At 49.7% G+C, this 13,917-nt stretch overlaps 4 protein-coding genes across 4 annotated transcripts; all 4 read left to right on the top strand.

Annotated features, from left to right (window-relative positions):
- Positions 1–283: 283 nt before the first annotated feature.
- On the top strand, positions 284–922 carry J4E86_011670 (uncharacterized protein; the record flags this gene model as incomplete). Its single annotated transcript, XM_051452161.1, has 1 exon — positions 284–922. The coding sequence occupies one exon, from the start codon at positions 284–286 to the stop codon at positions 920–922; it is 639 nt and encodes a 212-aa protein (XP_051296659.1).
- A 1,825-nt stretch (positions 923–2,747) lies between these two features.
- Positions 2,748–3,932, top strand: J4E86_011669 (uncharacterized protein; the record flags this gene model as incomplete). Its single annotated transcript, XM_051452160.1, has 2 exons — positions 2,748–2,871; positions 3,250–3,932. 2 exons carry the CDS (start codon positions 2,748–2,750, stop codon positions 3,930–3,932), a joined length of 807 nt encoding a protein of 268 aa, XP_051296658.1.
- Positions 3,933–4,804: 872 nt separating this feature from the next.
- J4E86_011668 (uncharacterized protein) lies at positions 4,805–8,112 on the top strand (the record flags this gene model as incomplete). Its single annotated transcript, XM_051452159.1, has 2 exons — positions 4,805–4,919; positions 5,018–8,112. 2 exons carry the CDS (start codon positions 4,805–4,807, stop codon positions 8,110–8,112), a joined length of 3,210 nt encoding a protein of 1,069 aa, XP_051296657.1.
- A 562-nt stretch (positions 8,113–8,674) lies between these two features.
- J4E86_011667 (uncharacterized protein) lies at positions 8,675–10,455 on the top strand (the record flags this gene model as incomplete). Its single annotated transcript, XM_051452158.1, has 2 exons — positions 8,675–9,145; positions 9,211–10,455. The coding sequence occupies 2 exons, from the start codon at positions 8,675–8,677 to the stop codon at positions 10,453–10,455; spliced, it is 1,716 nt and encodes a 571-aa protein (XP_051296656.1).
- Positions 10,456–13,917: the final 3,462 nt, after the last annotated feature.

The following is a 13,917-nucleotide window of genomic DNA, read 5'->3' as shown; positions in this document are numbered from 1 at the left end:
TACAGCGAGCGACAAGGAGACAGACAGGCACAGGTAGCTATCGGGCTCGGCCATTCCACTAATGACCACCGTCGTCTTGTTCGACGAACGAATGGACCATGATGCACTGTGCATAACCACGAACGGGTTCGATATACAATGACTTTAGGCGCTACAAGGTCATTCCAAAGTACTAGAGTAGAGTAGACAATCCCCGCCACAGGCAACAAGCTCTCTTCTCCGGGTTCATTCACACACTGTACAGTCTTACCACATAGCACCAGGTCACTACCATACTCAGAAAATGTCAACCATACGGATCTCACCTCCATTTACTCCACGTACAAATCCAGGCAGTGTGCCCACCGCAGACATCACGCAATACTACCTAGACGATGACTTGACTAAGCTCGCAGGCTTCATCACTAGTGTACCCCCGGATCTCTTATACAACATCATGTCCGCCGCGACTGAAGCCGACCTTAGAGCCCTTCTCGCCCTTATCAACCCATCCGATCTACGTATCGAGCCCGGCTACCTGATGACCAGAACTTGTACGCGCGTATCAAACTGGCTGAGAAACGGAAGTCAAAGATGGGCGGTGAGTAAGGACGTGATCCCTTGTGCCCTCTTCCTCCTGCTGAAGTTCAGGGTCTTGACGCGCGATGGGGTATGCAACTCGCAGACGCACGAGGAGAGTCTTAGGCTTGCTGCAGCCATCAAGACTGCGTATGGAAATCTTTGCGACAGCAGGGTAGCACCAAAGGTGTGGGCAGACATCATGGGTAGACAATATGCAGACCTTCAGGGCTCTGAGATTGCGTTCTTGAAGGACCTGGACTTCAGGACTTGGGTACATGAGGCTGACTTCAAGGAGTTTGTGGGCAGGTTCGAGATCGTGTGGGAGATGTTGCTCGAAGATCAGGATGACGTTTTCTTTTGACGGCTTGAACCTACTCTGGATATCGCAAGTGGACGTAGCGACGATCTCATTATGATCTGATCATGATTAGGTGTTTTGCAAGCGCTCCGTCGTGCGACATTGAGACAGCACAGAGCTAAGATGTGTTGTGAGAACATTGTCACAGCCCGCAGGCTTCATACACTTTACTCAGTAGTATTCATTGGCATAGTGCAGATTCACGACCCTGCTTTCACAACACAACTCGCGTGTGCCCTTAAGAAATGCGTTTCATTCTACTCTCTTTCTCTTCCCCATGTGCGCGTAGTTGACTGACAGCCTTTGCTAAAAAGACACCCACGCCTGGATCGACATGACTCCACAAGCGTCTTCTAACACCGTCAACCACTATCTCATTCCGCCCCAGCCTTACACATCGTCTTTCCTTGCTCGTCTCAGCACATTCATCCTACATGCCCCACTCGACGTCGTAGAGTCTACGGTCCGTCCATCGTCAACGGACAGCGGCAAAACCCAACACATCAACCCCAATAGCGACACTCTACGCCCCACGCAATTCATGACAACCGTGTGCCAAGGCCTGCTCCAATTCCTCAATATGGACTTTACCCCTGCTGATCACGCAAGTCCAGATACCATCCCTCTCGCCTTATGCCTACTGCTCCGCTATCGTGTAGCATCTTCTTTCACATCCCAGCGTGAAGACGAGCGTAAGTATGAATATGCGGTCTCAAGTCAAGATGGAAGTGGACTCATCACTGCCCCTATACCCTACCCCACTCCCCGATCATGTTATCGACCAGAGATGAGTGATGCAACGCTTGTTGCGGTAGCGGTGCACACCGCGTACAAGTTCCTGGTTCACGATTGGGTGAATTTGGAGCATTGGGCTGTGCCACTTCAGCTGAGTAGACATGCTCTGCTGAGAGGGGAAAGAACGTTTTTGAGAGTGATTGAGTATGCTGTTTGGGTGAGGCAGGAAGAATATGTGCAGATGAAGGGTAAACTCGATGACTTGTGGGAAGAGGTGTTTAAGAGGGCTGTTAGACCGGCGCCTCCGGGTTTCGTGATGAAGAGGCTGAAGACGAAGGGATGAGGTAATGTAGCTGCATTGAATGGATTGCTCAGAGTTACGAATCTAGTAACATAAGAACGATATAGAATCGAAGAATTGCGCCAGGTATACCAAAGTCAACAGGATGCAATGTCACGAGGATTCTGGTAACACAGGGGTGTATTTGAGGATGCCGCATGAACGGCGCGATGGATCACGATACAAAAAGCGCCATGTCAGGCCTGCTTTTTGCTGAATGAGCAATGTCTGCTACGCGACTTGAAGTACACACCCGCAGATCTGCCTCTTCTCCCTGTCTGCATGGTAGCCGTCGGAGCTCTTATTGAAGTCGTGGATACCAAGCCTATGGAACTATCGCTATCGATTCTTCAGGAGAAGACATTAACGTTTGTAACGACCGGACACCAAGGGGCCGGTGAGGCTACTTTTGACTTCAGCTACCACGGATGCCATCAGGGACAGCGCTGTGAGCGGTGGCATAGCCGGGGATGTCGCATTCCCGCATACGGACTTGCTGTACATGAGGTTAAAGACCATGGGGTAAGTGATCAACTCTCCAGCTCCACTGCGACGACGCCATATCATAAAATCGACAGCTGGAGTTGTCGATACGAATAAAAACAACGTTGCAGAAGTCGCCACCGTCAGCCTCGACGCACATCATGTCGCAATCGAGAACGCCGCAAATATTGGGTGTTTAGAGGCTGTACGGCATTGACCCCTTGTGAAGAGTGATAATCGTCAAAACTTATCAGAAGGCATGAAGTTGCAATGCGTGTCTGCGACGATAGTGAGAAGACGGGCGAGCAGAGTTCCTCCTCGCCTGGATGTGCTCCCGACCTGAAACACAAGCGGGGGAAACACGATGACGGCGACGATCCATGCCACGCAACTGGTTGGCTCCGGCTGACGGTCATCTGTAAAGGGTGCAGACGCCACTCGCCATGCAACTTCCCCGAGTACAGACGCGAGGGTGGTAGGCGCAGAGGGATGGACGTCTCCTTAAGGCTGCGGCGGCAGTTGTCCTTGCCTCACTACACTCACCACCGTCGCTCGTTACGATTTGTATGATTATGTGGGCGTCTATAGGGACATGGCTGTTGTTCGCGCAGGTCTTCGCGCTGGGTGTTGCTGCGCATCGCGACTGGTGGCTGCAGAGTCTCCCCCAGTGTTGGCGGGACTGCTTTGGGAACACAGACGACGGCTGCAGTTATAGGAAATGTGAGTTGGCTCCCATCGTACTTCGTTGCGACACAGACTGATGTGGATCCAGGCATATGTCAGACGAGCGAAAGCAGCACCTCGTACCTCTCCAGCGCAGTCGCGTGCGCCGTATCCTCGTGCAAAGCCGACGAATCGGACATCGAACTCGTCCTCGGACCGCTGGAACTCTACTGCGATGCCATCGGCTGCACGATTCCTGCTGAGGTGGTGGAAAATGCCTACGCTGCTGTGTCGAGCACCGCCGACTCTCCGAAACCCACGCACGCAGCCCCGACAACGAAGCCCGCCGCACCCAAGCCCACCACCACGACCCAAACCGACGATCATGACGATGCTGGCGCTGATCTGACCAGCGCAATCAGCACTACCATAACAAAGACTTCGACCGATGGCGACGGCAACACGCTGCAGATAATCGTGCCCATAGTCATGGGCCCAACGCAGATTAGCACTGGCAGCATCATCACATCGACTGTGGCTAGTGGCACGCCCGTGTCCACGATCTCGTCGCCTAGCCCCTCTGCCCAGCCTTCCGCTCCGGTGCCGACACCAGGCGCCTCCTTTACGCAGACATCGTCGGCATCGGGGTCGGAAGAGACAGATGCTCCGCCTCCCCCGGCCAACGGCAACGGTAGCCCGTTCGAGAACATGCAGGCCGGTGCTGGTAGATGGACGCTGTCAACACTAGGAATGGCGTTAGGAGCTTTCGCTGCGCTGGTGGTGCGCATGTAATTGGCTTCCCACTGCACACAACGCGACGATTCTCAAATCACTTATTTGGAGAAGGCGCCAACCACCTCGATGATGTAGTGTATTTGCTTTTGGAAGATTCAAGGATGAGACACGGTGAGGTTGTCTCGTAGTACAACAACCTCCACCGCTCAATTTGCTGTATGATACCTAGATATGATGAATGCTCGATCACGAAACATACCACCCTAAGACTGTCCTTACGATATCAATGATGTCCTTAATGCGAAGTTGTAGTCAACCCTCGTAGACCCTGATCGTCGGAATGCCAGCGGATGACTCTGGTCCACGCGCATCATTCCACCGCTTTGTCCCCGCAAGCCAATGGAAGTGAACCTAATGCCAAGTTGCTCCACCAGGCATTGCGTTGCATTTACACTCGCAAGCTGCACCTTCTTAAGCCCCATCAACACTTCGCATCTCGCCCAGGGCCTATTCTCGTCTCATCTCGTGTGTCCAGAGGATTTGCATGTGCTTCAGCCTCTAGCTCGGCCGACGCAATTCATCCGTCCTCCGACGTGAAAACCTCCGACGGGCGACTTACCTAAAACAGGGCCAACGAATCAGCGTGCTCGCATTCCGCAACGACGACCGAGGCATCTTGCTCTCCAAGCAACAAAGTGGTCCCAACGCGTCAAGGAGGTAGCATTCGGAGCGCGCGAACGAGTCCAGTTTGTTTCAGTGCGTCATTATGCAAACGACGTGGCACGAGTGAATTTCTTTCTCATACGTTATAGATAGAGCGGGCTGTCCGGCCACGACGAACGGTCAACACATCGACTTCAACAACCAACGAGCGTTTACTTTGATTTCTTGGACTTTTACCTTCTACCTTTTACTATTTATACCTCGACATGGCGGAGCTTGAACCTATCCCCGGCCCTCCTGGCCTGCCCATCGTTGGCAACATCACAGACATCGATGCCACAAACCCCATACAGTCTATGTGTAATCTGACACTGAAATACGGTTAGTGGTTCTCTTTTTGCATACCCACCTTGCTATCCGCTTCCTGCACAGGACTGAGTTTGGCTGCAAATCTGCGAGCCGACAACTAATGAGTGCAGGCCCGATATGGAAGTTCTACCTTGGCGGCGAGCGTGTCGTTATCGCAAATCAAGCTCACATGGACGAGATCTGTAACGAGGAGCGGTTCTCGAAAATCATAGCGGCATCACTAGAACAGGTCCGCAACGGTGTTCACGATGGTTTGTTCACATCCTACGGACCACAAGAAGAGAACTGGGGTATTGCGCATCGCGTTCTGCTTCCTCAACTCGGCCCGCTCGCCATTCGCAATATGTTCAACGAGATGCACGACATTGCGTCGCAACTCGTCATGAAGTGGGCAAGACACGGCCCTGAGCACACCATACATGTTACGGATGACTTCACCCGGCTGACTCTCGACACCATCGCCCTTTGCGCCATGGACTACCGTTTCAACTCCTACTACTACCAAAAGATGCATCCCTTCGTCGATGCCATGGCCGACTTCCTCAAGACCAGCGGAGACCGCGCAAGGCGAGACCCCATCTCGCAGATGTTCTACGGTGCCGAGTCGCAAAAGTACTGGAAAGACATCGAACTGCTCCGCAAGACCAGTCTGGACGTCATCAAGACGAGGAGAGAGAATCCGACTGATAAGAAAGACTTACTGAACGGCATGTTGAACGGTGTCGACTCCAAGACTGGCAAGAAGATGACGGACGAGAACGTCATCGACAACATGATCACCTTCTTGATTGCTGGACATGAGACAACATCGGGCTTGCTATCGTTCACCTTCTACTATCTTCTCAAGAACCCTCAGGCGTATGAAAAGGCGCAACAAGAAGTCGATGATGTGATTGGAAAGGGCCCGATTACTGTTGATCACTTGACGAAGCTTCCCTACTTGAACGCTGTGCTCCGCGAGGCTCTTCGTCTCCAACCCACTGCACCTTCGGTTGGTATGACTGCCAAGGAAGACACCACGATTGGAGGAAAGTATGCAGTCAAGGCAGGCGTTCCTCTCGTTGCGTTGTTCCCGATGGTCCACCGCGATCCGGTCGCATATGGTGAAGATGCCGAGGAATTCCGACCTGAGCGAATGCTTGATGCTGAGTTTGAGCGACGCAACAAGGAGTTCCCCAACTGCTGGAAGCCCTTTGGCAACGGCATGCGAGCCTGCATTGGAAGGCCATTCGCCTGGCAAGAGGCCCTCTTGGTGCTTGCGATCCTTCTCCAGAACTTTAACTTCACCATGGAAGACGCGTCGTACCAACTCCAGATCAAGCAGACGCTCACGATCAAGCCCAAAGACTTCTACATGCGCGCCCACCTCCGGAATGGAATCTCCGCGACATCGCTCGAGCGCTCGCTGGCATCGGCTACGCTCAACGACCCTCCTCCTGTGAATGGCGCACCCGCTGTCAGGAAAGAGAAGACCACCAAGGGCAAGCCTATGGCCATTTACTACGGCTCCAACACCGGAACATGCGAAGCGCTTGCTAACCGCCTTGCTGGCGACGCCGCAAACCATGGGTTTAACGCAGAAGTTGTGGACACTCTGGACGCCGTGCGCGAGAGTATCCCCACCGACAAGCCCATTGTCATCATCACCGCATCCTACGAGGGCGCGCCTACTGATAATGCCGCACACTTTGTCAACTGGATCGGTACCCTAAAGGGCAAGGAGCTGGAGAATGTCTCGTATGCCGTCTTCGGATGCGGTCACAAGGACTGGGCGAAGACATTCCACAAGATCCCCAAGTACCTGGACGCTACGCTCGAAGAAAGAGGTGCGACTAAGATGGTTTCGATGGGTAGCACCGACGCTTCATCAGGAGACATCTTCACCGACTTTGAGACCTGGGAGGACCAAGTATTGTGGCCCACCATGCGCGAGAAGTACGGATCATCAGAGGCCGATGGCGAAGGTTCGTTGGAGACAACACTTGACGTCGAAGTCACCGCTCCCAGGTCATCTACGCTACGTCAAGATGTTCGTGAGGCTCGTGTGGAGGAGATCGAGGTACTCTCCGGCGGAGACGCAGGGCAGAAGAGACACATCGAGATCAGCCTCCCCTCGGACATGACATACTCAGCGGGCGACTACTTGGCTATCCTGCCTTTGAACCCCAAGGAGAACATCCAGCGCGCGATGCGACACTTCGGGTTGAGCTGGGATTCAATGCTCACTATCTCCTCAGCTGGCCCCACTACGCTTCCTACAGATACACCCGTCAGTGCCATCGATGTCCTTGGCGCGTACGTAGAACTTGCTCAACCTGCCAGCAAGCGTAATGTGCTTGCGCTTGTTGAAACTACACGCGACGAGGCCGAGAAGAAGGAACTGGCGCGTCTCGCGGATGAAGCCTTCAGCTCTGAGATCACCGCCAAACGCGTGTCGGTTCTCGATCTCCTCGAGCGTTTCCCCTCGACTAAGCTGCCACTCGGCGTCTTCCTCAAGATGCAGCCACCAATGCGAGTGCGCCAGTACTCCATCTCGTCGTCGCCTCTGTGGAACCCGAACAACGTCACCCTCACATACTCTGTTGTCAACCAGCCCGCCCTCAGCGGTCAAGGCCAATACGTGGGTGTAGCTACTAACTACCTCGCGAACCTTGCGCCGGGTGACAGGCTGCATGTCAGCGTGCGCCCATCGCACAAGGCCTTCCACCTACCCAAGGACTCCAAGAGCGTCCCTGTCATCATGATGGCAGCCGGCACCGGTATCGCCCCCTTCCGCGGCTTCATCCAAGAGCGCGCCGCCCAGATCGCTGCCGGCCGCAAGCTAGCGCCCGCCATCCTCTTCTACGGCTGCCGCTCGCCAACCACGGATCTCATGTATGCCGACCTACTCAAGCGCTGGGAAGACATGGGCGCCGTCTCACTCCGCCTCGCCTTCTCGCGCAAGGCAGACGAGTCGCTTGGCTGCAAGTACGTCCAAGACCGTGTCTACCACGATCGCGCCGACGTCATCGAGCAGTTCGAGGCGGGCGCGAAGCTCTTTGTATGCGGCTCGCGCGGCGTGGGCGACGGCGTGCAGGAGACGCTGATTCGGATCGCGAAGGAGCGGTTGAAGGAGAAGGAGGGGCGGGAGGCGGATGACGCGAAGGCGAGGGAGTGGTTTGAGGGGCTCAGGAATGAGAGGTTCGCTACCGACGTGTTCGAGTAGGCGTAGATACTATACTGTAGACGAGCAAAAGAGTCTACACCCGAATGACGCGCACGCGTTCTGCTTGCACCGTGCCTCACTTACCTCCCCCACCAAAGTCTGCGCCACACCTTCACTCACCTTCACGTCTCAACAACCATCTCCACGCCGATTGCTTCATCTTGGCATCATGTCACGATATCGCGCAAAGTCTCGACATCCCACTCTTACTAGCTGAACGAAGCTTGTCGTCCGCCCAGCCAAGGCGCAGAGTTTTGCGCATCTTGCAGCGTGGAGGAGCTGTGAACGAATCAGCTGCGGGTGATCCCGGTCTAATCTAATCTGATCGCATCTAATCAGATGATCACCTGCCACATCGATGCAACTGCCATGTCCGACAACACTCCGAAAGCTTGTCATCGTCGCCATGGCGCACGCAACAGGTAGAATGCGCCGCTGACACGATGGCTTACCGCGGTAGAACCGGTGGCCTCATCGCGATGTTTGTCGCATGCAAGATGAGGGGCGTTCCTCAGTTTTGTGGCAATCTCTTCGACCTCTCCCAATCTCTCTGGAAGTAACGATGGCGCTACTGGACTTGCTTTCGTCGCCGAACGTCGAACGATTGAATGACCTGTTCCGATGGAGGCTGCTACTACTTGCGGTAATCCCGCTCGCCCTGACATACCTCGTGCGAAAGTTCACCAAAGCAAAGCCCCTCGATCTCAAGCAGTATTCGCATTTTCCACAACCCGAGCCAGCAGATCCCGTCCGAGGCCATTGGCCATGGGTTGAGAAGATTGCAGCTGAGGGCGATCCTCGACGCGCCTTCGATGAGATGCTGTACGAACAAGCTGAGAAGCTTGGATTTCCCCCGGTTTTGCTCGTCGACTTCCGCCCGATTGAGAAGTTCCCCGTGCTCTTCATCCTGGACAACGATGTCGCGGAACAAGTCACCAAGCCGAACAAAGCATTTCGGACTAGCATGCCAAAGCATCCTTCTATCCAGCAGATAGCACCTCTGGTCGGCTCAAGGTCTTTGGTTACTACCGATGTAAGTAGTGTGTGAGCAGGTGTAGAGTTGTGGGCGACGGTAAAGAAACTGACGGTGAGCTACAGGGCGAGGAATGGAACGCGCTGTACAAGCGCATACGCCCGGGCTTCCAACCTAGCCATCTCCTTGGTTTGGTCGACGTCATTCTGGACAAATCCGAGACTTTCATCGAGCTCATGGAACAGAAGGCCGCAACTGGCGAAACCTTTCGTCTCGACGCCTACACCACGAACCTTGTCTTTGACATCATTGGAATTGTAACTTTCGACATGGATCTCAACGCGCAAATCGACGGGAAGCAATCTGAAGTTTTGCTCACGTACCGCGCCCTCTCGCAAGCCTTCAACAAGCGCCCGTTTGGTGGGGTCGGATGGCGCGGCTACTTCTCTGCCAACGAGCGTGAGATCCGCGCGAAAGACAAGCATCTGGACCGCATCCTTAAAGCAAAGATCAAGGAGCAGCACAAAGCTTTGCTTTCGGGTGACATCGACACGAAGACGCAGAACAAGAGCGTCGCAACCCTCAGCCTCCACGGCATCGACCGACTGACACCCCAAATCCTCCAACAAACCAGCGACACGTTACGCGGCTTCCTCTTCGCCGGCCATGACACGACATCCATCCTTCTCCAATGGGCTTTCTACGAGTTGCATACACATCCCTTCGTTGCGCGAACTCTCAGGGAAGAGCTTGACAACGTCTTTGGTTCCGACACTCACCCATCTATCGTCGTGAAAGCGCTACGAGGCACCGACGCTGGGGTACTCTTGAGCCGTCTGCCCTACACCGATGCGCTGATCAAAGAGACCCTACGACTCCACCCACCCGGCACGACCGCGCGCATCGCTCCACCCGCATCAAACACCATGCTCACCCTTCCCAACGGCGACACCCTCCCCATCGACGGCCTATGCGTAACACCCCGCGCATACACCATCCAGCGCCACCCCAAGATCTTCGGCTCCACCCGCAACGACTTCAAGCCCGAGCGCTGGCTCGGCGACGCCGGTAAGCAGATCCCCGAAAGCAGCTTCCGGCCCTACGAGCGCGGCCCGCGCCGCTGCACGGGTTCTGAACTCGCGAACCTGGAGACCAAGATCATTATCGCTTGCGTCGCACGCCACTTTGACTTTGTCAAGCAAGGGCTTGGGGAGCTGGATCTGGATGAGAAGGGCGAGGCGCGGGTTGAGGGGAATGGCAAGGCGAAGACGAAGGGCGAGATGTTCTCGGCGCATCAGGTTACGGCGAAGCCGGTTGATGGTATGGAGGTGAGGGTACGAGTGAAGGAGTCGGGCGACGAGAGGAAGTAGATGCGACGTAAGATATAACAAGACAGGAAGTAGAGCAGAGATAGACAGAGTAGATACGAAACGTAGAGTACAATCTACCCGTATAGTACTTCTATCGCGAAACTGTTTCTATTATTACTCTGCTTGCAGAGCTTTATAGTTTAAATATAGTCTAGAAAGTAGAACGTCTAATTAGCTAATTAAAGGTTCTATTCTAATATTATTAGAATATATAATACCTAGCAGAAACTAAGCGTAAAATAGCCTATGCGTAGTAAATTTAGTTTAGAAACTAAGTGTACTAATCTAAAAACTATTAAATAACAACGTAGGTTAAATACTAGATACACGATATTAGACTATAATTAGGTATATTATTCTAAAAAGACTAGAGACGAATCGCTACTAAGCTACGATAGCGATTCTAAGGTATTTATAGCTAGTACTAAGTTAGCTCTAGCTCTTTAGGGCTAGAATCTAATATTATCTTCTCTCTTAGAGTAGATTACCTTTAATCTACTCTTAAGCTTAACTAATAAGCTAGATAAGATAACTATAGCCTATAATAGGCTATTTTAGTCTAAGATAGTCTATAGTAAGTAGATATAGGCGTATTGCGTTTATAGAGAGAGTAGAAATCTAACATAAAAAATAGTAGCTATAGGAAATTACGTATAAGCGCGCGCGAGGCTACTATCTACTCTAGAGAACGTTTTAGGGCTATAGGCTCTAAGCGATTTTTAGTAAGAGTAATAAGGCCGATAAGAAATAAAGGGGTAGGCCTAAGGCAGTAGCTCTAAGGCTTTTAAACTTTACCGCCTAAGAGCTTAGACAAAATCTAAGTAGGCTATTTTATGCAGAATAATTACGCGAATTTAACACTTTACTTAGCTTATATAAAGATTGTTCTAAGATAACCTAAGAGTTAGTTCTTAGAGTATAAGTAAGTGCGTTAGATAGGTTAGTGTACTAGCATAATTAGAAGATTAATGTAATAGTACAGAGGTATAATAGCACGTTTAGTAGAATAATATAATATTATAAGAGGTTAAGAAAGAAGTATAATTCTTAGATTAAATACTAGAGTCTTATACAAAGTTAAACACACTAAGCTATAAGAGTTTAGTGTCTAAGCTATATACTTAATAAGTGTTATTCTACTTAGTACTACTTAGTTATACTAAGAGCACTAAGCACTAAGCTATTCTGCAGTCTAATTAGTGTTGCTTAGTTATACTAAGAGCACTAAGCACTAAGCAAGTTATGTAACTACTTATAGCTATTAGGTTAGCGTTTTAGGTGCACTAATGCCTATAGAACTTTAGTTTCTAAGTCTCTTCTTTAAATCGTAACACTATTCTCTCTTCTTCTAGTAAGTTATTCTTAAGTTATATAATAGTAGCGAAGCCTAGCTTATAACTAGAGTAGCCCCGCGTTATAAGTAGCGTTAGCTATCTTATTTTCTGTCTTACTATGCCTAAGCAGAAATCTCTTACTAGCACTAACTATTATTACTATCTCTGCGACTTTATTAATTCTTTTAGAGAAGCTATAGTTTAGAAATGCTCTGCTTATACGTATAATAAGCGTATATATAAGGTTTATATTTGTTTAGAGAAGTGCAGCGAGTATCTACAGCGCGGCTAGCGGTGTAATATCTATATTATAGAGTTAGAATTTAAACGCTTAGCAGCGGAAAAGAAAAAGTTACGTGCTTGCATTAAAGAAAGCTATAATACGTAAGATATAGTAATAAAGGTATATAAGAAGGCCTTAGAAGAGTTGCGCGTGCAGCGCTTCTATAAGAAGTAGTTACGGTTATAAATAGATTTGCTAGACTATCGTGCTAAAGATATAATAGCAGTTAAGTCTCGCGAAATTAAGGAATTAGAACGCGAAGAGGCTGGGCAGACGATAGAGTTCTCGAGCCTGTCCGAGAGTTTATTATTAAACCTATTATCTAGTACCTAGAGCGCCTTTAAAGAGTTACTACTTAATTACTAGAAGTTCTTTAATATTAGTAGTATTTTGCAAGGTATTAATAGTAGTTTATAAGGTTCGTATCTAGTTTCTATATGTTATCGCTATTATTGTATTCTAACTATTTAACTAGGTACTCTATTCTATTATTACGTTATTAATATTTAAGAATTTATTTAATCTTAAAGATATTATTCTCTTCTATTTTAAAATAAAAGGTTTTCTAGAGTAGCGTTTTAGAATCTACTAGTTCTAATATATTAATATAGAATTATAGGTAGATTTTTGCGTTAGATAGAAGGTCGAGTGTAAACGTAACTAGTCTCTTCTAGTTAAGAATTAAAAACAGTCCGACCTTAACGTTATTAAGCTCTTTGTTAGGTTGCTTAGTACGAAGATTCTTTATAAGCAAATAAACTTTATCTCTCTTCTTTAGCTAAGGTGCTATTTTTTATTTCTTATTAATATATAAAATACTCTAGCGTTATGCCTTCTCGAGTATTATTTTAAGTAACTTATATACTATCTTTAGCTTATTAGTAGTAGTAATAGCTACTTCTATCTTCTAACTAGGAAAAGTATATATAAAGAGATTTAGGTATCTTCTGTAGTTCGCGTAGAACGGAGTCTATCCTAACTAATATGAGGCGACGAGGATACGTATCCTCGCGCTAAACTAGGCTAAGCGTTAGGGCTCGCTAACCTAGAACAGCAGAATCTAAGGGTATCCTACCTAATATAAGGCGACGAGGATACGTATTCTCGCGCTGAACTAGGCTAAGCGTTAGGGCTCGCTAACCTAGAACAGCGGAATCTAAGGGTATTCTACCTAATATAAGGCGACGAGGATACGTATTCTCGCGCTGAACTAGGCTAAGCGTTAGAGCTCGCTAACCTAGAACAGCGGAATCTAAGGGTATCCTCGTTTAGTATCCTCGCGGGCATTACTATTTAAATTCTATTATTTTTACACCGCAGATTAACTTTTTGCTATTAGAATATATCTTTTAGGTAACAACACTAACAATTATCTACTATTACGCGTTATATTAAGCTGTAGAAAACATAGAGTTCTTATAGGTCGCGTAACCGCCTAACGCGCTAGCCGCCTAAGAAACATTAACTACTGCAATAACCGCGCGCCGCCTATATAACCTGCCCGCATTACTTAACGCGATTAAGGATATAATATACTATCTGCATAAGTATAGAACGCTTATCTATAAGCAGCACGCGACTGCGCTATAGAATCTTAATACGTATCTGCGTTAATATTATAGTGTTAGCAGCTAGCTACAGCAGTAGGTTATCGCGAGTTACAACAATCGCGAATAGATTCGCAACCTGTAAGAGATTTAGCTACCTACACTGCTAGGCCTACCCAATATGAGGCCGGGTGTGAGGCCTACCCAATATGAGGCCGGGTGTGAGGCCTTACATTCGCTTAAAGTGGCTTAGCGCTAGGGTTTCCCGCTTTTCGCGAGGAAATTCTGACCCCCAACA

This window comes from Alternaria arbusti, assembly GCF_024043155.1.
Source record: "Alternaria arbusti strain BMP 1465 chromosome Unknown scaffold_40, whole genome shotgun sequence".
Taxonomy (NCBI): domain Eukaryota; kingdom Fungi; phylum Ascomycota; class Dothideomycetes; order Pleosporales; family Pleosporaceae; genus Alternaria; species Alternaria arbusti.
The sequence above is the reverse complement of the archived record's forward strand: the minus strand, read 5'-3'. Positions and strand labels throughout refer to the sequence as shown.